The sequence below is a fragment of the Leguminivora glycinivorella genome, chromosome 6, assembly GCF_023078275.1.
Source record: "Leguminivora glycinivorella isolate SPB_JAAS2020 chromosome 6, LegGlyc_1.1, whole genome shotgun sequence".
In the NCBI taxonomy this organism is placed as follows: domain Eukaryota; kingdom Metazoa; phylum Arthropoda; class Insecta; order Lepidoptera; family Tortricidae; genus Leguminivora; species Leguminivora glycinivorella.
The window spans coordinates 1863098-1890223 of NC_062976.1; the positions used below are offsets into that span (position 1 = coordinate 1863098).

A 27126-nucleotide genomic window follows, 5' to 3' on the forward strand; every position below is an offset into this window, starting at 1 on the left:
GCTCGATTGTACATAAGATTGACATACGTTCCTTTTTATCGTATAGCCAGATTGCTCTGAATCTATTTATATTCTCAATAGGATTCGATACCAGAGTTAGGCCTGATTTAGACGGCGTGCGAACTCGTATGCGATTTCAGTTACATTGCGGGCTGTTGAGGTTACATACAATTTTGCACAGCGATCAAATACCGCAATGTAATACAACTCGTATACGAGTTTTCGTACCGTCTAAATCGGCCCTAGGCACTTAGTACCTCAAGAGGGAGTAAACTATGGGCTATAAAAAACGAACAAAAGATAATCTGCACGGGAAGACTATAAAATATCAGATACGCGATAGACTATAAAATATCAGGCCGTCCCTATCGCACTTACAAATAGTGCGATAGGGATGGCCTGCTATTTTATCGTCTATCGCGCGACCATGCTTCCCGTGCTGGTGGGACCAGGCCCCGTAGTCGAATGGCTTTACTGCGACACGAAACGCCGCAGAAAGGTAGTTTGTCTCTGTCGCGCCAATACGCAAGAGCGATAGAGATAGCTACGAAAGAGATTATCGTGAGCGTTTGTGCACACACACACACAGAGCTTTAAAAATTCGGCCGAGCTTCCTGACAACTCTTATTTAATAATGGCGGCTGTACCTACAACTGTAGCAACAAATTGAAATAAATAGTATTACAAGGCTGTTAACTATTAAAGCTGACCCCTAATGTATTTATTATTTACGGTCCCATAGTCTTATCTATTTTGAATTTAATAGTAAGGTACAGCGGAGCAAATCTCGACTGGGGGACATATGTAACTGGCCCATGTTTTACAATGTTTGCATTATTAAATTAGAGTGTCCACCGGTTATATATGGTAAGCGTGTTCAGTGGATACATGTACCTATAACTCAACATCATATAGTGTAATAATGGAAAATGGATCAGTTAATACAATTGCCAGGAGTCGAGATTTGCCCTTCTGTACCTTACACCAAAAACTAAATTATTTTTATTGTCATTTTTATAATGATTACAAAGTAATGACAAGACTATGGTATAATTTATTATATTTGAACGAGTGACTAAAACAATAAATGCAACAATTATTATTATGCATTTAATCAATTAAATTATAAAAATTATAAGGTTTTGTTTCCTATACTTACTGATTTCTAAGTCCTTTGTTTTGTCAACCGAAAATATGTTACCATTTGCTTAAGAACAACACATTTTTGAATAACTATTCTAACGGTCCAAGTCACTAATGATATCGTCACTACTTTTAAAAAATCTCGTATCTCACGCTGTTCCTCAAAGTTAAAACGCAGTAAGTCTATATGCATTCCATACATACTTACTACAATTTTCTTTTCATTGACAGACGAAAATACAAGTTTTTTTTAAAGTAGTGACGATATCAAACTTATTAGACTGAATCTGACACTAATATGACTAATTAAATGCAAAACTTAGTTTACTATTTACAATACACAAATACTGAACGGAATATCTTAAGTACTTAACTTTATGTACAATACTTCCGATATTTTAAACAATCGGTTTATTAAACTTAAGAAAAGTTGCTTTACAAAAATCATAAATATGAGGAGAGCAAACATTGAGAGTTCTGAATGATTCACGGTTATTTTCATTAGACTTATATTGACCGGGATATAGACCGTGATTTCCTTTTTGATTTTTGTCGAGCTCCCGATATTTCGACGCAGTTGCATGCATCACGATCACGGGAAACTGTGAAGGCGGGTAGATGTCAAAGTTGCGTAGACAGCGCGCGATCTACCCTCCTTCGCGCGCGTCGGTTGCGTTCACTTTCAAAATCAAAAAGGTAATCACGGTCTACTATATCCCGGTCAATATAAGTCTAGAGCAAACATTGTTTATTAATTGGGTATTGGGTCCTTATACCTTTTTAGGGTTCCGTAGTCAACTAGGAACCCTTATAGTTTCGCCATGTCTGTCTGTCCGTCCGTCCGTCCGTCCGTCCGTCCGTCCGTCCGTCCGCGGATAATCTCAGTAACCGTAAGCACTACAAAGCTGAAATTTGGTACCAATATGCATATCAATCACGCCAACAAAGTGCAAAAATAAAAAATAGAAAAAAATGTTTTATTAGGGTACCCCCCATACATGTAAAGTGGGGGCTGATATTTTTTTTTCATTCCAACCCCAACGTGTGATATATTGTTGGATAGGTATTTAAAAATGAATAAGGGTTTACTAACATCGTTTTTTGATAATATTTTCATTTTCGGAAATAATCGCTCCTAAAGGAAAAAAAAGTGCGTCCCCCCCCCCTCTAACTTTTGAACCATTTGTTTAAAAAATATGAAAAAAATCACAAAAGTAGAACTTTATAAAGACTTTCTAGGAAAATTGTTTTGAACTTGATAGGTTTAGTAGTTTTTGAGAAAAATAAGGAAAACTACGGAACCCTACACTGAGCGTGGCCCGACACGCTCTTGGCCGGTTTTTGTAATAAGGTTTTTTCCATCCGGAATATCAACAAATGTTCTGGTAAAATGATCCCTATTGCATTCGAAACATAAGGAATCTTTAGGCACGGATTCCACAAACTTTCTTAACTCAAGACGGTAATTGAGAATTTGATGATTTTAGAAGCCTACTAAGATTCATTATGCCTAGTACTTAAGTACCTACACATAATCGATTTAAAGACTCGAGTTTGCAATATTCTTATGACCCGAGTAACACACAATATTTTTCATCACACTCGCTATAAAAAAAACTTAATTTGTGTTCGAAGAAATTTCATAACTGCCTCGGGAAACACGTTTTTCTAACTCCCGCTACGTCGCCACTTACTAAGCTAGTGTGATGAAAAGTAAATTAATCTTTAGATTTGTTAAGAAACCTTATGAATACAAAATAACTGTCTCAATAGTCGCCTGAGTTAGGTTGTTATTTGAAAATCGTTAGTTCAATAATTTCGTAACAGATACTCGTAATTTCGGTTCGTAATTTCGTGACGACCGGTCTGGCGCAGTCGGTAGTGACTCTGCCTACTACGCCGCGGTCCCGGGTTCGAATCCCGGTAAGGGCATTTATTTGTGTGATGAGCACAGATATTTGTTCCTGAGTCATGGATGTTTTCTATATATATAAGTATTTATATATTATTGTATTTATTTATTAGTTTCGTTTTCTTTCAACCCCTTATTTGCCAAGAGTGGCACTGAAGCTTTAGTAGTTTCATGTGCTCTGCCTATCCCTTTATGGGATACAGGCGTGATTGTATGTATGTATGTATGTATATATATATTATATATATCGTCTGAGTACCCACAGCACAAGCCTTGTTGAGCTTACCGTGGGCCTCAGTCAATCTATGTAATAATGTCCTATTTATTTTATTTATTTATTTATACTAGTCTATTTATTAAGTACTAGGTATTATACTGTAGACACTAGCCTCTAATCAGTATATTAATTAAGTAGCCTCAGTAAGACACGTAGCATGTATAGAAATAACAGAAAAACTCTACAGATATAGAACGAAAAGGGATTTCTTTGTATTTTTCCAGAAACGTTCGTATTTGTCATGCTAGTTCAGTCAATGTCAGTACATCTTGTACTGAGACTGACTGAAATAGCATGACACGTTCGTACGTTTCCGTAACAATTCGAAGGCAAATCTTTTCGTACTACATCTGTATGTTTAGAAAGCCTATTTAGAGTTGATAAACTATAGGTATATTATTTTCTAGTTTTATCATTTGCAAAACTATTGTAAAACTATGGCACAATTGGTTGTACATAATTATATCGTACTGGTACATAACTAGTACTATAGTCTATAAGGCACATGAAAGAAAGATGTAAGTGTTGAGATGACGAAAGATAGGGGAGAATGGAAGAGGAAGACATGTTGTACCGACCCCACATAACGTGGGATAAGGGTAGGAGGAAGAAGAAGTCGATAAGGCACATTTCTTCAGTAGTATCACCTAAACGTATATTAGGCAAGACAAGTGACTAAGGGCCGGTTGCATCAAACCGTCTGTCACGGTTAAAGCGTTCGTTAAATTTTATTGCATGGGTTCCATAGACGTCTGCTGCTTGACGATGATGTGTGTCAAATGTGGTTGAAGCTAGGAACATACTACGCGGACGTCCGTCGTCGCGCGACCGCGGACGGGGATCTGGACAATGAATATATACTTAAAAACCGTGCAAACTATCGGTCGACGGACGTGGACGTGGCCTTGAGCGCATGGACGTCCGATCGAAATCTGGCTCGCTGGATGTTTTGTTCCGTGCACACTGATCGGTCGCGGTCGCGGTCCATTTACGACGGACGTCCGCGTAGTATGTTCCTAGCTTTATGCAACTGGCCCTAAGGGCCTACGCTAGCTTACGCGGATTACCCGCAACGGACGCCCGCCTCAAAGAAATTGTATAGACACCGCTAACTGGCGCGGGCGCGTGCGACGGACGTTCATCCGCGCGGCGGGCAGCGGGTGTCCGCTCCGTGCGCACGCGGCGGGCACACGCTCGCGGACTTGTTTCTTGAATTCAGTCGAGCGCCGCATCGTGCCGCGGATACACGCGCCGGACAGTACAGTTGAGACAGTATAATGATCGACATGGAGCGCGTAATATTAGAAGTGCAAGCTCGACCAGTATTATGGGATATGAGAAATGAATTATATAAAGACAGAGATGCATTCACTCGGGCTCCAACTCTCACCTTCGTCGAAAAAAACTTTTTTTTCACTTGTATCGAAATGTACTATTTTTACTTACCTTATAGCTATTGCTAGCCTTTCTATGGGTGTTATCGGAACATTGATTCTATAATCATTTTTCTTCAAATGCGGCGCTAACTTATGAATAATTCATCAAATGTCTTTGAAGTCATTTTAAACTATCTGTAAAATGCTTTCTCATCTTCTCTCAAAAGCGAAAATTTGGTTACAAATTCACTATTCAGCAACCTACTTTTCAGGAACACGGAGATCTGTCGACGTTTCTGTTTCTGCCGACGTTTTTTTGCCAAATAATAAATTATTAAAAAATTCATTATCTAGCGGACACGTCTGTACACACTGCGAACCAAAATTATACTGGTAGCGCTAAGTTAGGCGTGCACCCGTCGCGGGCGCCCGTCGCGGCCTCGCTGGCCCGCAGCGGGTGTCCGGAGCGGGACCCGTGAGCGTGCGCACGCGGCGGGCGTCCGCGTAAGCTAGCGTAGGCCCTAAAACACGATCATGATGCGGCCACAGGCAAATGATTTTTGGTTCACGAATCTGATCCTAATTCCCTTGACTCTACAGTTCAAACCGTTACATGGCAGATGTCTAATGCCTTCATTTACACCACAGATTAAAAAATCAACTTAATTTGGTTGCAAACCGAAATTTAACCTTATCATAGAGGAATAAGTAAGGGAAGAGTTGTAAACTTGTAACTCGATACATCAGTAAATGCGAGTTATTTGTATAGGCATAGTTAACACTTTCGCTACCAAGAACCCGACTGTAGGGCACACCGCTCGTAGAAGCGTAGCCGATTACATGGGTTTCCCCGTATGTAGCGAAAATGTCGTAGCGCCGCGTAGAGCCCGGTTTCGAAAGTGTTAAGTGACATCTAGCGACAATCACGCGTCAAATACCGTGAATTATCAGTACCACTACTCGATACTATGTTGCAACAGTGTTTCGTCTGCCAAAAAAATAATAAATATTATTAGAACAGTTTACAACTTATATTACAAGCAGAAGGAATTGAAAACAGAATACTGATTAATATTATTGTAATATTAGCTAAAAATTGGTGAGCATTAGACTCTTCGTTCGCCGCGACATATATCGACAAGTAGCACTACTGATAATTACAGCTAGTTGACGCGTGATTGTCGCTAGATGTCACTTAACTATGCCTGTACAAATAACTCGCATTTACTAATGTCATGGAGTTCCAACTCTTCCTTCCCTTACTTGTTTCTCTATGACCTTATGGTTCATTTAACCCAGTGAGCGCGCACTCAAGCTTCACACTTATTCTCTTCTTATAAAGGTTCACTACATAACAAGCAAGATTGTACAGTGCTTTTACTTTCAGGCCCCGTAGCCGTTTGGCATTTCTGCGACGCCAAACGCTGCAGAAATGCAGTCTGGCTCTGTTGTGCCAATACGCAAGAGCGATAGAGATAGATAGCTACGAAAGAAACATCGTGAGCGTTTGTGCATTCAGCTACGCACGTTGGTCTGACAAAACCCAACAATTTTCCCTCCTAAGTTTCATTGCGTCACCGGGCAAGAGTCTAACAGCACGTTGTGTACCGCCTCCATGTCTTTCCACTTGCGCTTCTGTCCGCCGACGCTCACGTCGTCTATGCAGCCCTTGAAGTTCTGCGCGTCCACGCCGTCTGTAGAGCCCTCTGCAATAATGAATAACGACAGAATAAGTAATAATAGAACTACCGTACAGAAAAGAAACTTCAAACCAAAGAGGATCGAGTATTGTAGAGAGTTACTGTCTAAGTAAAATGTGTAATCACAGTGCATAGACTGCCATCTCTCGACACAAGCTTAAAGCTTTTGAACCTCAGATTTGACAATTTGGCCCATATTGTTAGCTTGATGTGTTAAAATGTCAAATATTAATATTAGCGCCATCTAGCCGAGCGTTCCCCAAGGGTGTAACGCCATCTAGGTCACCGTACCTTTTTCTTTAGGGCTTTGAGGTACCTTTTTTCTTAGACTTTATTCGTCTATACGGAGTTATATATGTCTTTGGTTCAAACAAAACTGAAGTTTGATAGCGGTTCTGGGGCGCGCGACACATGAGCGACTAGCGTGTGCCGCGCTTAGTATACAATTCTCTAGATGGTATAAGTTACCTGGTAGTCCTCCTATATACAACGCCGCTGCCGGCGCGCTTTCTTCATCCACCAACGTCGCGTCTCCATCGCGTATCTCAGGCCCAGAGTCGAGCGACAGCGACACGTGTGCGCGCGACACGCGGGCGACGAGCGTGTGCCACGCGTTGTCACAGAGCGCCCGGTTGCCTGGGCCACGGGTTTCTGCACGGGAGGTGGTTGAGCCGGTACGGGTTAAGATTACCTGTTGAAGATAAAAGAGGTTGTAAATAAGGGTTGAAAGTTGTCGAAACATATTAATTTTATCAAATATGTTAGGTACCTAAGCGTGAATAGTTATATCGCGAAGTAGCAGACCTAGCGCCTTCGTAGAGCCTTCAAACATAATGGAATCGTAATTGCATCTCATCGCTTCCGCTAGGTTGTATTCTCTTCACACTTCTCATTTAAAGTACGAGTAGGTATCCTTACATCTTTCAGTTTTAGCACGAACTTATAAGTTCCAAATAGTAGCTCGGACAATTCAGTGCTGCGTAATCATAATCAGGCCCCGTAGCCGAATGGCATTTCTCCGACGCCAAACGAAAGCGATACGCCGCTGGCTCTGTCGCGCCAATACGCAAGCGCGATAGAGATAGATATCTACTAGCGCTTCGTTTCGTGAGCGTTTCGTGAGCGATTGTGCCATTCGGCTAGCCACCCAGGTCTGATCCGCTTCCATTACTGCCTACTTAAAATTATACTTACAGCGCCATCTTTCAATTCGAGCACAAAGTTAGTAGCTGCGAGCAACCATCCTGACGACTTAGTGCGTTTTCACATTATCCGATCCGATATCGGATGTCGGACTGATATCCCATACATTACAGGTGCCATCTTGGATTTTCTCCATTGAAATCCTTCCGACATCCGATATCGGATCGGATAATGTGAAAACGGCCTTAGCCCTGCGAAACCGTAGCCATACATTGCCTATAATGTTGATAGCTATGTTTATTTATTTATTTATTTATTCCAAGAAAAAAAATCACAGCATTACAGCTTATACTTATAGGCCAATGCGCTGTAAAATTGAAATATTATGTTAAAATAAGCAAAAAGTATAAGCACACACACAAATAAAACAAGCATTATTAAAAAGATAGCTCACAGAAGCGTATAAAATAGGAGCGAAGTTGTCTAAATCTATCATTAAACAAATCGCATTCTGGTGCAACGTTTAAAATTGATTTAAAAGAGCCCGTGTTCAGTCAGAGCAATCTGAATCTCCTCCTGAATGTTGTACTACTTACAGCGCCATCTTTCAACTCCAGCACCAAGTTAGTTGCAGCTAGCAATAATCCCGACGGTTCAGCGCTGCGGAACCGCAGCCGCATCTCAGCCGCCTCCGCACCGCTCTCGCCCGGACGCCACGCGCTTGACCATAGTGCGTACGCGTCACCTAAAATGTCAAAAAAGGATGTTAGCTGTTTGTACAGACCGAGTAAGGGAAATCGGAAATACACGTCAAAGTAAATTTCCCTTTCTAAAATGTTGTATCTACATATATGGTAAAATACCTGGATTACCTAGGCTACCAAACTATCCAAAGTACTACTTATATCAACACATTTCAATAGCTAATGGCTGAGTTATCTATAAAATTTTCTAAAACTCATTCATAAGCATCACAGAAATAGTTCGCACTGGTAAATTAAATACGTAGGAACAGGAACTACCAAAAGGAGTAGAACTTTAACAACTGGCTCAACAGTCCGAATATAATAGTGGGTGATGGTTGATTGATTGATCCAAAATATGTATGCAGCTTACCAGTCATAATGACATTGACAATAGGCTACTTGCCTCCTAGTCAAATCAGCTTCTTTTTAAGAACTGTCAAAACGAATTTCAACGTCTTTCTAATAATGGAATTAATATGAAATCTAATTAAGTGACGTCACGGTCAACTCAGTTGCTTTATATATTTCTACCAGACTTATATGTATATAGAAATTGGATTTAAAAATAACTTCTATCCATGTTTTTATTGTTTTTCTTATTGTTGGGGCGTTGGCGACTAATAGGTATCGCAGGAACAGCAGGCAGGTACTCTTCAATGACTTCTTCTTTATTTTTGATTTTACGAAATGATTTTATTTTACTTAATTAAATGAATTTTAACAATTATTTGATATGTATGGCGATTCTATATAAATTGCAAAAATCGCGAGAGCGGCTTGTGTGCCGTGTCGTAGAGGATGGTAAAGTGGGAGAGGCTGTCGCCGCGCCCCCGCGCGGCCGTGTGTGGAACTCGTCCTCTTCTTGGGAGGTCCGCTAGATGGCGCTGTGCTCGCGAACATGCCCCCGGCCTTGAAAGCACCCGCTTTCAATGTGGTAGTGGTGATGCGGATGAGGTAGGCGCAGTGTCGCCCTCTGGCGGCATCAAGAGAGGGCAAAGTTTGGTGAATGCCCTTCGTATAGTCCCGTTCGCCGTTTTTACGTCAGCGACGCGAGACACTCCGTCGTTGCCTGTGAACAAAGCTACCACCCGGCCCAAACGCCATTTGAGGGGTGGTAGATTATCTTCTTTCACCAGAACTAAAGCGTTTAGAACGATATCCTGGCCTTGCGTCTGCCATTTAGTTCTGGTCTGCAGCTCAGAAATATATTGCTTCGACCATCGCTGCCAAAAGTGTTGTCGCATTTTCTCCAGCATCTCGTAGCGTGGGAGCCGGCCCGTTTCTGCCGTCAGGTCCTTGCAGGGGGGTGCTGTCAGCGGTCGGCCAATAAGGAAATGAGCTGGAGTTAATGCGGAGAGGTCGTTGGGATCTGTGGAAAGAGGATGCATGGGTCGGGAATTTAGCAGGGCCTCCGCCTGTGCCAAAACCGTGCTAAATTCCTCGAACGTTAAATTCGCGTTACCTATAACGCGTTTCAGGTGATATTTGCAAGACTGTACAGCTCTTTCACACAATCCAGACATATGGGGAGCATATGGGGGTTAAAATGTAAATTAATATTTTCATTAGAGGCACACTCAATGATATTATCAGCGTGGCCTTGAAGGAACGATGAAAGTTCTTTCATTGCCCCTACAAAGTTGCGGCCATTGTCCGAATATATGACGTTGGGCTTACCGCGGCGCGAAATAAAACGTTTAAGTGCGAGTAGGTATCCTTCAGTACTAAGATTAGTAACTAAGTCTAGATAAACCGCGCGCGTCGTGAAGCAAACTATCAGACAGATGTATGCTTTCTGAGGTTTAGCACCCCTGCCCCTACGGTTAAGTACATATACTGGCCCCGCGTAGTCTACTCCGCAACTCATAAAGGCGAACCCTGGGTCTAAACGTAGCGAAGGTAAGTTACCCATAATAGGCGCGAACGTCTGTGCCTTCATGCGAATGCAGGTCACACAGGTGCGTACCACTCGCTTGGCTAAATTAGTGCCTCCGAGCGGCCACCAGCAGTCTTTGACAGTAGACAACAGGAGACTAGGCGGAGCATGCAGTAAGCGTATATGTTCACTCTGAAACAAAAGTTGTGTGAAACGATGTTTCGAACAAATCAAAATCGGATGTTTTTTGTCGTATGTAAAATGAGATGCGTTACTAATACGACCACCGACCCTTATCAATTTATCGGCGCCTAGAAAAATATTTAATTTATTTATTCCACGCGCGTGTTTAATAGGTATATTGTTTATCATCTTATCGTACTCAACAGGAAAAGATTTTATTTGCGAAAGGCGCGCCAGATGTTGTATCGATGCATTCAATTCGTCAACAGTCAGCGGGCCAGTTTTACGATTTAATTTATTTTTAATGCGTGTGTTATTTATAAATCTTAAAACATAGGCACCCGCGCGCCGTAAGCGGTTAAAAGATGAAAACTTGTCGAATTGGAATGTATCGGTATCAATTTGGCTTGCCATACTAATTGTGTGTGTTTTTAATTCAGGTAAATCGGCCGGTATTATTTCAGAAGTGCGCGACAAAGTGCTAGGTAACCAGTTCGATTCTGGTTCACGCAAAAAGGGCGGTCCATTAAACCAGAACGAGCTATTGATAAGCGCGTCCAGTTCAAGGCCGCGGCTAACTAAATCAGCTGCGTTATTTTTGCTACTTACATGTAACCACTGTGCACTCCCGGTTAACTCGTTTATCTCCGACACCCTGTTTTGAACGAATGTTTTGAGTGTGTGGGGGGACATACGAATCCACCCAAGCACGATTGTACTATCACACCAAAAGTAAACAGAATCAAACTTCACTTTAAGCGATTTAACTACCTTTGAGTATAATCTAGCGGCTAACAACGCGCCTAGTAATTCAAGTTTAGCTATACTAACAGATTTTAAGGGCGCGACCTTACTCTTCGCACACAACAGATGTACTGTTATTACCTCGTTATTATCTCCCGAAACCGTACGCACATATGCACAAGTCCCGTAGGCCGCTTGACTTGCATCGCAAAAAAAGTGCAGCTGTGTGCTATGCGCAGACGCATTCATTACATAACGAGGAATACGGATGTTATGTATGTGTTGTGTATGTGTGAGTATGTATTTACGCCAAGCTGATGCGACGTCATTAGGTACTTCCGAGTCCCAATCTAAACGACAAAGCCACAATTTTTGAAGTAATATTTTGGCAATAATTATGGCTGGCGAAAGTAGCCCGAGAGGGTCATACATTTGTGATATAACAGATAATATTTTGCGTTTTGTTATCGGATCATTAGCATTATCCTGTTGTATCTTTGCCGTGTAATGAAACTCGTCAGTGTTGTTAGTCCATCCCAAACCGAGTGTTTTACTTTGACAGTTATCGCCCAAACATAATTCGCGTGACGTTATTTTAGACGAGGAAAATTGCGAAACGTCAAAATTAAACACCCATTTTCGCAGTGGGAAACAGCCTGACTGGAGTACGTCGGTGACCCTTTCACAGATATCAATTAAAGCGTGTTTATCATTATTTCCCGTAATTAGGTCATCCACGTAACAGTCTTCTAATATAGTGCGAGAGACCTCTTCGTCAGCACATTCTTTTGCCAGCTGATTGAGACAGCGGATGGCTAAAAATGCCCCCGACGCTGTACCGAAAGTTACCGTATTAAGCTGGTAAATATTTAGCGGCTCGGAAGGGTTCTCTCGCCACAAAATTAGTTGAAGGTTCCGTTGGTCAGGTTGAATAAGGACTTGCCTGTACATTTTTTCTACATCTGCGCAGGCTACGTATTTATGTTCACGAAATCGCAGCAATATAGAAAAAATGTCGTTTTGTATGGTTGCGCCGACTAGCAGTAAATCGTTCAAGGATTTACCTGAACTAGTAGGCATTGAGCAGTTGTAAACAACTCTCAATCTTGTAGTGAGACTGTCCTTAAAAACAGCGTGGTGTATCAGAAAGCAGTAAGGCTTAGTGTATGTGTGTATAAGTGACATGTGCCCTAGCTCAATGTACTCACGCATGTTATCACAGTACATCTTTTTGTATTCTGGGAGTCGCTCGAATTTGCGTTCTAATGATAAAAACCTACTCCTAGCGATATCGTAGGTATCGCCGAGCGCGTCAGCTGATTCCTTTAAGGGTAAACGTACCAGAAAACGACCATCCTTATCGCGTTGCGTGGTTGAAACGAACAGCTGTTCGCAGGCACGTTCGTCGTCTGTCAGTCCGTCTCCTATCTTAGGCACCTCCTCGAGCTCCCAAAACTGTTTTAATTGCGTGTCTAAAGTTTGCGTGAAATGACAAGTAGTCTTATTAATTTTATTGCGTGTATTATTTAGTGGACCCGCGACGATCCAACCAAGTTTAGTATCTTGTAAATAAGGCCCTTCTGCGAGAGGGATGCGATCCTTATTTAACAAACCCCAGAAATAATCACCGCCTAACAATATATCAATATCTGACGATTTGAAATAATTAGGGTCCGAGAGATGAATATTGTCTGGAATGCGAATGGAATGCGTGCTAATTGCTGCTGACGGCAGCGGTTCCGTTAAAGTAGGGAGTACCATACAATTAATGCGTGTATGGTAGTCACCTGTGATAGACTGCAGGTTAAGTTCGCACGATTGCGTGGTTTGCGTGACTAATTTACCTAACCCGGAAATATTATAAGTGGACTGTACCAAAGGCGTATTTATTTTATCTATAAAGGATTGCGCGACATAACTGTGCTCTGAGCCATTATCGAGAAATACCCTAGCCCTATGTAACTTGTTGTTGCTATCAACAACATCTGCCAATGCAGTACATAACAGCGTCGGTCTCAATGGCGGTGAGTGTGTGTGCGAATTAAGTGTGAGAGTGTGATGTGTCGAGGTGGCGGGGACAGCGCTCACCGATGGCTTGTTGTTTACATCGCCAGCCGGTGTTGATGCGCGGTCACTGTCACTACTCAGGCTATGAATCAAGCTATTATGTTTTTTCTGGCAGATCCTACACGGGCCATAGAAGCAGTTGTCAACTGTGTGACCAACGCGAAGACAATTGTGACATAGTTTCTTATCTTCAATTAATTTAATTCTGTCAGGAACAGTTAAATCAAGAAAGCTATTGCACGAATAAAGCGGATGATTAGCGTTGCACATTTGACAAATGCGAGGCAAAGTGCGTTTGGAACTGGATTTGTTTGTGTGTGAAATAGTTGAGCTAGAAGCATAGCTATGTGTTGCGTGTGATTGTGATTGTGACTGATTTGATGACTTTTTGTTTTCATGCGTGTTTGTGTGCGTGTTTTTAGAATGATTGGCAGCAATAGACTCCAACATATCTGCACGGTTTTGTAAAAAGGTTATCAAATCAGTTAGTTTAATGTGAGTGGTAGAATCATGCCTATTAAAGTTGACTGAGCCCTTGTGTTCCTCCCACTCGCGTTCCGTAGCCGCGTCTAGCTTTGTGACAATTAAATAAATAACTAGCGTGTCCCAGGAGTCCGTAGGCTCACCTAAGGTCTTCAGGGCACGAAGGGAACGTAACACAGAGTCAATCAGCTTTCTAATCTGTGTAGCAGATTCTTTATTTAATGATTGCGTGTTAAATAGTGACTTTACGTAATTGTGTGTGAGTAACCTATGGTTATTGAAACGATTTTCGAGAAGCTCCCACGCGATTGTATAGTTCTCTGCGGAGAACTCTAAGGACTTGATAACTTGCAACGCGGTACCGGTTAATGCTGCGCGTAGGTAATGGAACTTTTGTATGGCACCTAGGTCCTTAGAATCGTGTATTAGAGAAGTATACGTGTCTCTAAAACCTAACCAATGCTCGTACGAACCGTCGAAGGTAGGGAGCGCTATCGTAGGTAATTTAACCTTATATCCCACGGTATCTGTGCTGGCAGGGGCAGCGGCGCTGCCGTTAGCAACAGCGGGGCTGTTGCCGACGTCAGCTAATTCGGTCGCTGTGGCCACTGTCTGATAATATTGCGTCTCGAACTCTTCGCGGTATTCTAGATGCTTAGGAAGGTCAGCACTCGACTCTGCTAAGTCCTCTAATCTAGTTTGAACGACATCGAAATCTTGATAATAACTCGCGGCGTTATTTATGCGTAATTGTAACTCGACTTTTTGAATATTCGTTAAAGTAGCCTTATTAAGCGTAGAGACATATTTAGCGAACAACGTGAGTTTACCCTTGAGTGTGCCACGTCTTTGCGTTAAGACTCGCGCATCATTCAAATCTACAGTTAAAGAAATTGGAGTAACTGATGATTCTGTGCCTATTTCTGGGTTGATAAGTGACATATTTAAAAATATTTTAAGCGGAATACTCACTTGTTAAGTCCCACGTAACACGTGAGTAACCCGCTTAATATATTTTTTAATATGTTTGAGTTTCACTGGAGTTTTATAGTTAAAATTGATAAGTGACACTATTACTCAGCGTCAATATTTCCTTGTTGAACATTGAGGAATAAGTAAGGGAAGAGTTGTAACTCAGTAAAATGCGGGTTATATGTATAAGCATAATTAAGTGACATCTAGCGACAATCACGCGTCAACTAGCGTAAATTATCAGTACTGCTACTTGTCAATAGATGTCGCGACGAACAAAAAAACTAATGCTCACCAATTTTCAGCTAATATTACAATAGTATTAATCAGTATTCTGTTTTCAATTCCTTCTGCTTGTAATATTTTAATATTATTAAACTGTTCTAATATTCAATTACATACATACATCGATCCCAGCGCGCCCTCACGAACGCCGATGTGGGTTTAGTGGGTAGGGCCAAGTTTCCCCCCTCTCGCTAAGGGAGGGGAAAGAAACGGCGAGTCTCACACATCGTGCGTAACTGCATTCCCACTCCGTCAAAAAAAGGCCACAGAGTATAATACAGACATTCCAATTGGCAGATTAGTTACCTCCGAAGTATGCCCCTCGTTCAACGTTGGGGAAGCACTGTCCTACTCTATGGTGGGCGGCGGCATTTCGCACCAGGTCTTCAGCGCGATCGTTGACTACCACACGGCGGATGCAGCCCAGGAATCCGCCTACTCGGAGAATCTGTGGAAAATTAACAAATAATGAAGAAAAAGAGCGAATGATATTGATATCCAAGGAACCTAGTCTAGATATTCAGAGTTCTGGAAAGCAGCTCATGACGTACCAATAATCATTCGTGCTGGATCACTGTTTGTCACTCGTTGTCAGATAGTTTTTTTCGTTTTTTTAACCCCCGACGCAAAAACAATGGGGTGTTATAAGTTTGACGTGTCTGTCTGTCTGACCGTGGCATTTAGTTTTTTTTTGTTTGAAATCTGAGTTCGTCGGGAGTGTTCTTAGCCATGTTTCATGAAAATCGGTCTACTACTTATGTCGCGGTCGGGGTTTTTTTCAAAATTTTAATTTTGTGGTTAGGTTATTGTCATTTGAATAATTCATGTTCTCGAGTTTTCTTGAGGCAAACCGTCAATATACAGGCTCGCTGCTCGCTTGCCCACCACCGGTCAGGACTAGGCTATTGTGGATACTAAGGGTCAGTTGCATCAACCACATTTGACAACACAACTTCCCATAAAATAAAATTTAACGAACGCTTTAACGATGACAGACGGTTTGATGCAACCGGCCCTAAGTAAAAGTCTGCAGCTGGGTTAGGAGATTAGCTTACCGAGTTGGGAATGTTGTTGAGCGGTTGAGGCAGCCCCCCCACGTAGAGGCGCGGCGCGCGCGCGGCGGGCGGCGCGCGCGCGGCGCTGGCCTGCCCGCCGCTCGACAGGACGAGGCGGTTGCGAGAGATTCGGACTGTCACCTGTAAATTTTATTTAGTTACTACATATAGGGTTATATACCTATATTATACATATACGTACATGTATGTTTACAAATAATTCTGATAATAGGGAGTGTTACTGCAACGTCGCGACAATGTTGTACCAATGTTGTTAGTCTGCGGAGTTTAGCCGTCGCGTGAACTCCTATATGCCTGAAGAGGGGTCTCCGAATTGGCCCGAAACATGTCGCAGCAATAGTGATATAATAACGTGAGTACAACCGTATTTAAATTAATTATTTTAATGTTGTACCAAATTAGGCAACAGTATCTAGACATACGTTCGGAAAACAAGTCCTTCAGTACTTAAATATGTTTTTCTCAAACATGCAATGAAATATTGTCTTTACGTTCCTTAAAATGGGCTGGGAAGTAACGCTTTTTGGGCGCAACAACTCGAGAGGACTGTAAAGGGATTTCATATTATTTTTTAGGCCTAGGCCTGCAAAGTAACTTTTTTTATAAAATATTGTCCTTTAGAGCATTTTTTTTTATTTCATTGTATGTTTGAGAAAAGCACTATACATGCCTCGGCGTGAAAGCGGATTCCCGGCCTCGTATCCCTATCCGGCCTCGCTCGCACGCTCGCTCGGCCGTATATACCCACTTGGCCGGAAATCCTCATTTTCCCGGCCTCTGATGTAATGTACTATTACTAGAATGAAGTTTTTCAGGCTAAGTTGACAGCCACCTTGAAAGGATGGGTGAAGATCAAACAGTCAAAAGGGCCCAAAGGGTCACCCAAAATTTCGTTGGACTAGAGTGTAAGTAGACCACCGTGTAGGTACTCCGCGATACCGCTCAAGAGTCTCAAGACCTAGCAAAGCGGAGGCCTCTCGTGTTGGAGGCAAAACTGATTTAGATGTTTCGTGCCAGTTAAGTAAATAAAGCTTTTCAAGTGTCAATAATTACCTCTCGCCACTCTCCGTCAGACACCGTAGCGGCAAGCGAGAGCTCTTTTCTCCGCCGCCCGCGCACGTACAGACGCAGTTTGCCCTCGCGGACTAAGAGAGCCATGTAGTGCTTCGGCTTCGTTTTCGTACCCTGGAAATGAAGATAACTTTAAGATTTTTGAAGAAAATATTGAGGAACATAAATTGCATAAAAGGCAGGTCAGAGTTTGAGTCTAACGAGAATCCGACCATGTTAGTAAATCTCTTTCCATGAAGATCCATGATGCCTCAGATTTCGCAAGGTATCGAAAGGCCTAGAAACCTGCCACATGGAATCATGTGGTACACAGGTCAGACCCTCAGCAATTAGAGAAATAAGCAAGAAGGAATAAATCCCTATGCTTTACAAATGGTACTTAATATGTAAAACCAACCAGTATGCTTCGAGACCACCGGGACAATGTCGTCCTTGAAACGTAGGAGGTTGGTTTTAAAAAAATGCGATTAAGTTCCATTTGTAATGACTCGAATCTGAATTTGCCATGTCGATCAGCTTTGTAATAGGTTGTGTTCTATATTTGCGTTGAAAAAACTACAACCTTTGATATCAAGGAAGTCGCTTAAAAACGTCTATTTTTCACACTTTCACTCCTTGATGTCATACGGTACACTGATTTGGGGAAATTCAACAGATGCCAAGAGAGTATTGATTCTCCAAAAACGTGTCCGTTTACTGGCTGGGGTTGAACAAAGGTGCCACTGCAAAGAACTCTTTAAAAAGTATTCCATAATGACGCACTTTTCCCTATACATATTTCAAGTTTTGATGTTCGTAAGAAGAAACTTGTCTACGTTCAAACGTGTCGAAGTTATAGGCAAACAGATAAGATCGACGGGAAGACCGTCAGTGCCGCGAACGCATGGCACTTTCATGCAAGAATTCACGAGTGATAGGTATTACGAACGCCTTCACGCCGAGAACTGAAATCTCGACGAAGCGTCAACGTGGAACTTTTTATTGCATTATATTCGGGATGAGTCGCCAAACTGTCACCGCCCCTGCTTTTGAACGTGTACGATGCCGTCTGTAATACTATTAGACTTTTATACGTGCTATATTATTTATTTAGTTTTTAAATGTTTCTTACCGGTGCTAATAACAGAAGACCGTCAGGAGCGAACGTCCTAAAGTTCAGCGAGAGTGTCAGCTCCTTCACTCGAGGCGGTAGTCGCAACGTCGCGTGGCTCCCGGGCGAGTCGCCAAACTTCACCGCACCAGCTTCTACCGTGTACGACGCCGTCTGAAATAATGAGTCGATTATGACTGAGTTACAGGGTAAATTTGCCAATAGCTGGCCTACTTCTAATAACTGGCCACCTTGTACTGAAAGTGAATTCTGTATAATAATGGTAATCAGAATTCATTTTAGCATAACGTGGCTAGTACTGTAAATTTTATGTAAAAATGAACCCTGTTTGCAGGTAAAATAATTCATTTTTATTTTAGTTTAGAGTGGCCAGTTATTGGACGTTGGTCAGTAACTGCGTATTACCCTAATTAGCTAGAGTTAGCTAGTTCCACCACTGGTGCTGCCCTCACTTTGTAGGAGTAAAATTAGTTCTAACGGCCGCCGCGGTAGCATTTTTATTTGACACGTCCATAAGATAGCCAATATTGGTATCCACAAAGTAGTATTTGTGACAATCAGCGCCACCTGCATGCATTCAAGTTTCCAATTAGCTTGTCAAAGTGGCCACTTTAAATTGAGTCAATGCAACCCCGTCATAGACAGATAAAGTTTAAAAAAAAACGTACCTCGGAACCGTCAAGAATAAGGTACTTTGGGTGACTATTCATTAGATGGCGCTAATATTAATATTTGACATTTTAACATATATCAAGTTAAGAATATGGGCCGAATTGTCAAAACTGAGGTTCAAAACTTTTAAGCCTGTATCGAGATATGGAAGTCTATGCACTGTGAAAGTCATAGTCGCCTACAGCCATACGGCATACGGCTCAAATAATAATTATATCTCTCATCGTCCGGTCTAAACTTTCAGCTTTCTATTTCATCCGGGTAGAAGTTTTGAGACTTAGGGCCGGTTGCAATCAAACCATCTGTCACCGTTAAAGCGTTCGTTAAATTTGATTGTATGGGAAGTTCCATAGACGTCTGCTGCGTGACGATGATGGGTCTGTCAAATGTGGTTGATGGAACTGGCCCTTAGTTTAGCCACACCTCAGACACTGGCGATCAAATATATGAAAGAGGCGTGTTCCTAGCACACAGTCTAAGCTCGTGTAGGCGAACGCATGCTATGCTTGTATGAGTGAAATATGACAGGTCGACTGTTCGCGTTTTTGACAGGCGTTAACTGTGAGGTAACCGACAGGGGGTGGGCGGCACTTCCAGCGGGGAGCGGGAGTGGCCATATTGTACGATAGTACTGTTTATTATACTGTGGTTTAGCTGTGTATTACCTTGGTGCACTCCGCACTCCTAGCTGGAGGCGCCTGTAACGCCCGTGGTTCGGAGCGCCGCTCGGCGCGCGGTGGCTCGCGGCGCCCCAATGTAGCCGCACTCCAGTTCACAGCTGTTTCGAACCCAACCACACTGGAAACAACACAGAGTTAGTGGGCCTAAGCAGGCCAGTTAGTAAGAAGAAGGTATGATTGGAGATGGATAAAGGTTAAAATGTTGATCACCGAATACGTTAACTGATGCACGTGGCTACAGTCCAATAAATCTACTACAAACTTCAACAACCTTTGTGCTTCCCGACAACTTGCAACATGACACGGACGTGCCGTTCAGGGGCCCATTTCTCAAAACTGGAAGTTACAAGTTACAAGCGGAAGTCTCTCCAACTTGTCATATTAGTCATTGACTTGGTACCACTTGTAAATTGTAACTTGTATGTAGCTTCGAGAAATGGGCTCAAAAATATCATCTTGGAGAGTAATATATCGACTTGATGATTTGATGCCGATCTATCGAATGACTATGATTTTAGCACAAATCCGATGATAGAAGAGTGTTCAAAAATAACTTCTGATAGTTCGTCTTTGTCCCGTCAGACTAAAGTAACTTTAATGTTAGATAGAATTCTTCTAAGTACCGTATAAAGTTGCCTTCCTAAAAATGTTTAGGTAAATCTTACTTGGAGTCCACTATCAGATCAGCAACCGTCCCACTAAAGCCCTTGTACATTGGACCATCTTGCGTCGTCGGCATGCCTCCGATGAACAAGCCTTTATTGCGAGCTGGCAACGCGTTGCCAGCTAGCGATCCTGTTGCCAGGCGGTCCTCGTCTACCCATAGCTCAAGCTGAAATATAGCAACATTTTTATCACATTATGAAACATAAATAAGATTAATAGCCGCCTTTACACGGACGCTCTATCGCGCGTGATACAGTAATCGCGAAAATGCGCGATTGCGTCTGCCAGTGCCGGAGCGCAAAAATGTATTCTTATGTCTTCTGTATTCCTATCTGTCTCTGCCGAGCACAAGTCATGGTTTTCATACTAATATAATTTACCTGTTTATGTGCTCTCACGATTCTGACAGAATGTCTGATGTCGTCGTCAAACCGCGTGCCGTTTGTACGTAGTTGCAGCTCCGCTTTTCCTGCTGCTGCTGTCAGTTCCAGCTCACCTGAAACCAAAATTAACCTGATCAATCTGATCATACAGCCTGAAATCATTATACAGGATTATTATCACTTGAAAACAGAATCCTATAGAGCAGCTGGGGTTCGAAGGGGTTGTATGGGACTCATAAATGACCAGAAGAGGTCATTCTACCCTCTGCAACTCAACTCCAAATCCGCACCTTCCAGAAGGTAGAAATACCGGGGGAACCCTGTTAAGCCAAGCAACATAGTTGGGCGGCGACAGACGCGGATAGGGGGCAGGTAGGACTCCTAATTCCACCCCTACCAGTGAAATAGAGAAATAGAAGAATCATAAAGGTCATACTATCACAAACAATATACACTCACAGCATCATCACCAACGAAAAAATAATAGTAGCTACTAAACTAAATGCCACCAAATCACAATAAAACACAATGGACTGTGCAGAAGGACGTGGGACCCCACTGCACCGGTTAAAACAAAATCCCAAGAAAAATCATCATGCAAAGTCAATATACTACAGTAACGAGTGAGCAATGCGATCCGGACAGCAAACGGCGTCATTTAGGTTCCGGGCCTGATGATGTGAAATCCACTACCGGAGAAGAAAACACAGGATCAAGAAAAAAGCTGAAGATAACAGGAAGAAATACGGACCATCTAAAAATAGCTACTTGGAACGTAAGGCGTCTTAAAAAGCTAGGTAAATTGGAAAACACCATAAAAGAAATGACAAGGCTAAAGTTGGACATTCTCGGCCTTAGCGAAATAAAATTTTCTGATAATGGTATTTATACATCTGACGAAGCCACGCTTTACTACTCGGGTAACCCAGCTGCCGCCAAACGCCACCATCATGGAGTTGGAATGCTTGTCAGGAAAGACCTTACTAGGTATGTCACTTACTTTCTGCCCTACTCGGAAAGATGTATGCTTTTACAGATAAGTTCCCACCCTTTCAATATAAATGTGCTGCAAGCATATGCACCTACTGCTGATAAAAGTGATGATGAAATTGAAGAATTCTATCGTCAGCTAGAAGACATAATCAAACGAATAAAGTCTCAAGAAATATTTATATTAATAGGCGACTTTAACGCTAAAGTCGGGAAAGGTACAGAGGGGAAAGTAGTTGGTGAACATGGACTAGGCAAGAGAAACTCACGGGGCGAGAGGTTAATACAGTTTTGTAAAGAAAATGACTTAATCATCACCAACACGTGGTATCAACACCCACCACGCCGACTGTATACATGGACTTCTCCAAAACACAACCCAGGAAAAATCGTAAGGAATCAGATAGATTATATAATGTTACCGACCAGATTCAGAAACTCAATCATTAATGTGAAAACATATCCTGGTGCCGACATAGGTTCAGATCACAATCCAGTTGTAGCAAAAATTAAATTGAAGCTAAAGCAAATACGTAAAGCACCTTTAAGGAAAATTAATTTCGATATTAGTCAACTAAAGGAAAAACTATTAGGGATAGAACCAAAGGATATTTAAATAATGAAATTAACAAGATGAAAACTATCGAGCCAGACTTATATGAAGACAAAGATATAGAAAACAAATCAATCAATCAATCAATCAATCAATCAATTATTTATTCGTGATAACTACAAAATACACAAGTAAGAAAACAGAAACAGCAAATAAAAGAAATTAAACATATAAGTTACCACGAAATGGTCCCGACTCAGCATAAAATGCTAACCCAAGGGTCAGCGCTGGTCTTCCGTCGGGACCATTTTGTTGGTCACGAACGCAGCTGTACGACGCAAATGGCAAAATATTAAAGAAATTATGCTCCAGACTGCCGAAACGCAACTGGGCTACACCAGAAAACCATCAGTTAAAAATGAGTGGATCACACAGGATATCCTACAGTTAATGGAGGAACGGAGAAAGTACAAACATGTAAATGAACAAAAATATTACGAACTAGATAAAAAGATAAGATCTGCAATTAGAAACGAAAGAGAAAAATATCTAGAAGAAAGATGTGAAGAAATAGAAAAACTAGATGCCAAACATGACAGTCTTAACTTACATAAAAAAATAAAAGACTTCACAAAGACAAATAGGAAGCACACTACAAGTAAACTCTATAATGATCGTAATGAACTAATACTAGACAAAAACGAACAGGGTTCAATCTGGGAACAATATATTGAAACTCTTTTCAGTGATAACAGAAGTAATATTAACCGGGATAATGTTAATGATGATAATCTGGAAGGTCCTTCCATATTAAAATCGGAGGTTCTGAAAGCGATAAAAATGCTCAAAAATGGAAAAGCTGTGGGACCCGACGGAGTATACGCTGAAGTGTTAAAATTAGTTGATGACGATAATGTTGGGGTCTTGGTTGAATTGTTAAATAATATATACGATACAGGTATAATACCCAAAGACTGGCTCATGTCATCGTTTCTACCTCTCCCGAAAAAGATTACAGCTAAGTACTGCGGTGACTATAGTGTAAAGGAGGAGCGTTGATCGAAACAACTTGTAGGTTGAATGTATGATTTATTACTGATATATGATCCTTAACCTACGGAATATATAGAGAGATTACGTGAAGGTGTGTGTAACGTACAGTGCACACTACGCCTCCCCCCTTTAAAAAAGAAAAAAAATAGGTTACATGTTTTTTTTGAGTAGGTAATACATTTTTTAAACACATTTGACATAAGTAAGTATATCAGATAAGTATACATTTTTTTTAAACACATTTGACATAAGTAAGTATATCAGATTTTTTTTTTTACATTAAATTTTCTAATTAATATTTTTCATTTCTAAACAACAACAAATTCGTCAAAATAGTAAGCCAAAATAATGTACACCATTTTTTTTATATTCATTCAGTATTGTTACATTTAAAACTTGTCATAGAAGGTTATATCCAATAGTCACAATGTCTGTGTACAAGTCAATTTTACATAATATCAATTATTATTTTTATTTAGGCATATTTCATAGTGAATAACAAATGTATGCACGCAATGATGACATAAAATTAAGACAAAAATAGAATTGTAAATAAAAAGAACATATTTTTTTTTTCATTACACAAAAAAAAAGCATTAAAACACAAATAAAACATTAAAACTACTCAAGATACATTGAATTAAATTTACAAAAAAAAAAACATAATAAGTTCCTATTACTTTTTTTTCATATTCGTAGTGTACTCGTCAATACACTACCGTACGGTCTATGCGTCCTTTTAAGGGTCACTGTATTTTCATTAGTCATTATCATTAGGTACCTGTCATTTATCATTTGCATTATACATTATTAATTAGGCACTTGCAAGCTTCTTTTTTAATTATTTAAGTACATAGTACATTTATTTCATTATGACGTCATTCCTTATTATTTATTTATTTATATCTTTCACAAACATCAAGACTCAATAATTATTTATATAAGATCAAGGGTACGCAACGCTTTTACGCACGTGGTCGGCCGACCTTACAATATTTTTTTTTTATTTGCTCAGGGTACAAGGATTTTTTTTTAAGCGCGCACACATACTATATATTTCTCATACAGGCAGTTCTTTTAACACTTCCTTACATAATAACCTTCCATGTGTCCAAGGAGTCTTCACGATTGGTACTCGACCGAATCATGATCAGATCTCCAAGGATTCCCTACCTGTCTTGTACCCTGGCGTACCCTTGCTAATCGCTGCCTCTTGGGCCAACGATTTGCGATAGTCACATAATTATATTTGTTATCAATTAATTACTTTCACTCATCTTTCACAAAATAAAACAACACTCAAAAATGCAATCACTAATCTCACACTCCATGAAAACTTTAACATGTAGGAAATCCGGCAACCCTCAGTTGATCAGGCTAAGAGTCCTTCGAAAAACTTACGTGTTTAAATTTTCCCATAAATCAATTCTGTCTACAATCATTTCACTTCTTTCACATTCATTGCCTCACTGAACTTTTCCACAAGCATTCGATGACCAATCATTTTACGAAACAAACATTCCTTTAAATCAAACTATAAAACTTTACAAAAACAAACCTTACCTTCAAAACTATTCTCATTTACAATAAGTACCATTTTTATTTAAAAAGTCATATCTGTTATTTCTATACATTTCTCCATTCCTTTGTTTATTAAATAAGTCAGATCCATGAATTAATAGAAAGTCTCGTCCGATAAAATTTTACTTCGTCATCATTAAAAATAAAACATAATATCTAATAAAAAGTAACGTTACAATAAATCTAATTAAGTTACATTAAACACACATATATGGTTAAAATTCGGTAGTTGTGTATGTAGTTTATATTGGAAGGTAAAAAATTTAAATAAGTATTTAAAGTGTTGCACTGTAATTACAATTTAATTTCATTCTTATAATATTCAAGTGATGATGAGTGCACGAACTGTGAAATTGGAGATGAAATAACAGACGACACATGCCAATCCCTATAAGGAGTACACGCGCCGCCGTCATGTGCCATATTTGCTGGGTATAAAAGTATGCTGAGTAACTATTATATGAAATGTAGTACTTAATATGAAATTATCAAATGTATGTTAGAAAATAATAAGAAATGAATAAAAGAAATCCGCGTTTTTATGCAATAAAATTAACAGGTGTAGTCAATAATATTTCTTTTTCTCGTAACAGATTAAAGATCAACTTTTTAACCATATAAGTTTTTTTTTCATCAAGCGGCAGTTATAACATTGTAGAAGTAAAAGAACTTTAAAACTAAACTTTATAAACTAAAAGAAAAATAAACGAAACTACTTAACTAAGACCGAGAGAAAAAAGATTGTATAGTTATTCGTGTACACTTTTTCAAACCGCACATTCACTTTTATTTTATCACGTTCCACATGCACAACCTTCGCCCTCCTTTGCTGACCTTGGACCTCCAGATGCCATGCTCGACCAAGGACACCAACAACTCCCTGCTGCTCCATATTCTTAAAAACTTTGCTCTCGGCAGTTGGTATTTAAATTTTAATTCTAGATGAAAATGATGAAATTTAGTCCATTTTAAAATCACTTTTTATATACGTTTCGAGTGTCCGCTATTGTAAAATTTGTGACCTTCACTGTTACTTCACGTTCCAAGTCCTGACAAAACTGTTCGTTTGTTATTTTTCCGCTCCACACAGTGTCACTTACTCGCATATTTATTAATGTCCGAAATGTTTTATTTAAAATAACTTATATTTCACTTCACAACCTTGACTGGCAAGCGCAGCGCGCTGCCAGTGCAGCACAAGGCCGCACTGGCAGGATCGCCATGTAAAGGAGGAGCGTTGATCGAAACAACTTGTAGGTTGAATGTATGATTTATTACTGATCCTTAACCTACGGAATATATAGAGAGATTACGTGAAGGTGTGTGTAACGTACAGTGCACACTACAATAGGTTGATCAGCTTGATGAGTCATGCTCTAAAGATACTCCTCAAAATAATACATGACAGAATATACAATAGGATCGATAGTAATATCAGCCCGACACAGTTTGGCTTCCGTAACGGTCTCGGAACTAGAGAGGCATTAGTTTCCATCCAAGTACTAGTACAAAAATGTCTGGAACACGAGAAAAATGTCTACGTCTGTTTCATTGATTTTGAAAAAGCGTTCGACAATGTTAAGCACGACGAACTGCTACTACTTTTACAACGCACAGACATTGATGATAAGGACAAGAGACTGTTGCAGAATTTGTACTGGAACCAGACGGCCCATATTAAAGTAGGTCAAGAGAACTCCACGGAATTAAAAATACTTAAAGGTGTAAGGCAAGGGTGTATACTGTCTCCATCTCTTTTTAATCTGTACTCGGAATTCATATTTCAAGAAGCATTTGAAAACGTAGACATATGAATTAAAAGTAACGGTTTGATAATAAATAATTTAAGATACGCGGATGATACAGCAATTCTCGCTAATAACATGAAGGAACTGAATATTTTACTTAATCTATTGAACTCAAAATTTGAAAAGTATGGTCTAAAAATAAACATATCTAAAACAAAATATATGATAATAAGCAAAAAACATACAGATAGTGAACCTTTAAGTATAAATGGAAAGGCAGTGGAGAGGGTAAACAAGTACAAATATCTAGGATACTGGCTGAACGAGAGATGGAACCCAGAAATGGAGATACGTACAAGAATAGAGATAGCCAGAAGTGCCTTTATGAAGATGAACAAACTATACATAAATAGGGACATAAGAATGAAACTGAGATGGAGAGTAGTTAAATGTTATGTGCTGTCGATCTAATGTATGGGTCGGAAGCATGGACTTTAAATAAATCCACAATCAAAAAATTAAATGCCTTTGAGATGTGGCTCTATAGGAGAATGTTGAAAATATCCTGGGTAGATAAAGTAACAAACAAGGAGGTTCTAGTTAAAATGGAAAAGGAAATGGAAGTAGTGCTAACA

General features: G+C 40.4%; 2 protein-coding genes across 2 annotated transcripts in view; both read right to left on the reverse strand.

The window, feature by feature from the left end:
- Positions 1 to 6138: 6138 nt before the first annotated feature.
- Positions 6139 to 27126, reverse strand: part of LOC125226930 (laminin subunit alpha-1) — a 159943-nt gene continuing 138955 nt past the window's right edge. Inside the window, exons 29-38 of the mRNA XM_048131111.1 lie at positions 20564 to 20679; positions 20183 to 20349; positions 19503 to 19635; positions 18166 to 18318; positions 17037 to 17168; positions 15963 to 16103; positions 15214 to 15355; positions 8148 to 8296; positions 6877 to 7099; positions 6139 to 6414 (exon numbers count right to left, since the gene is read on the reverse strand). Coding sequence (XP_047987068.1) covers positions 6275 to 6414; positions 6877 to 7099; positions 8148 to 8296; positions 15214 to 15355; positions 15963 to 16103; positions 17037 to 17168; positions 18166 to 18318; positions 19503 to 19635; positions 20183 to 20349; positions 20564 to 20679 — 1496 coding nt within the window. The 3' untranslated portion in view covers positions 6139 to 6274. The remainder of the gene's footprint in view (positions 6415 to 6876; positions 7100 to 8147; positions 8297 to 15213; positions 15356 to 15962; positions 16104 to 17036; positions 17169 to 18165; positions 18319 to 19502; positions 19636 to 20182; positions 20350 to 20563; positions 20680 to 27126) is intronic.
- On the reverse strand, positions 9057 to 11377 carry LOC125226846. Its single transcript, XM_048130978.1, has 3 exons — positions 10966 to 11377; positions 10206 to 10365; positions 9057 to 9666 (listed from the first exon to the last, which is right to left on the reverse strand). The coding sequence occupies exons 1-3, from the start codon at positions 11347 to 11349 to the stop codon at positions 9224 to 9226; spliced, it is 987 nt and encodes a 328-aa protein (XP_047986935.1). The 5' UTR covers positions 11350 to 11377; the 3' UTR covers positions 9057 to 9223.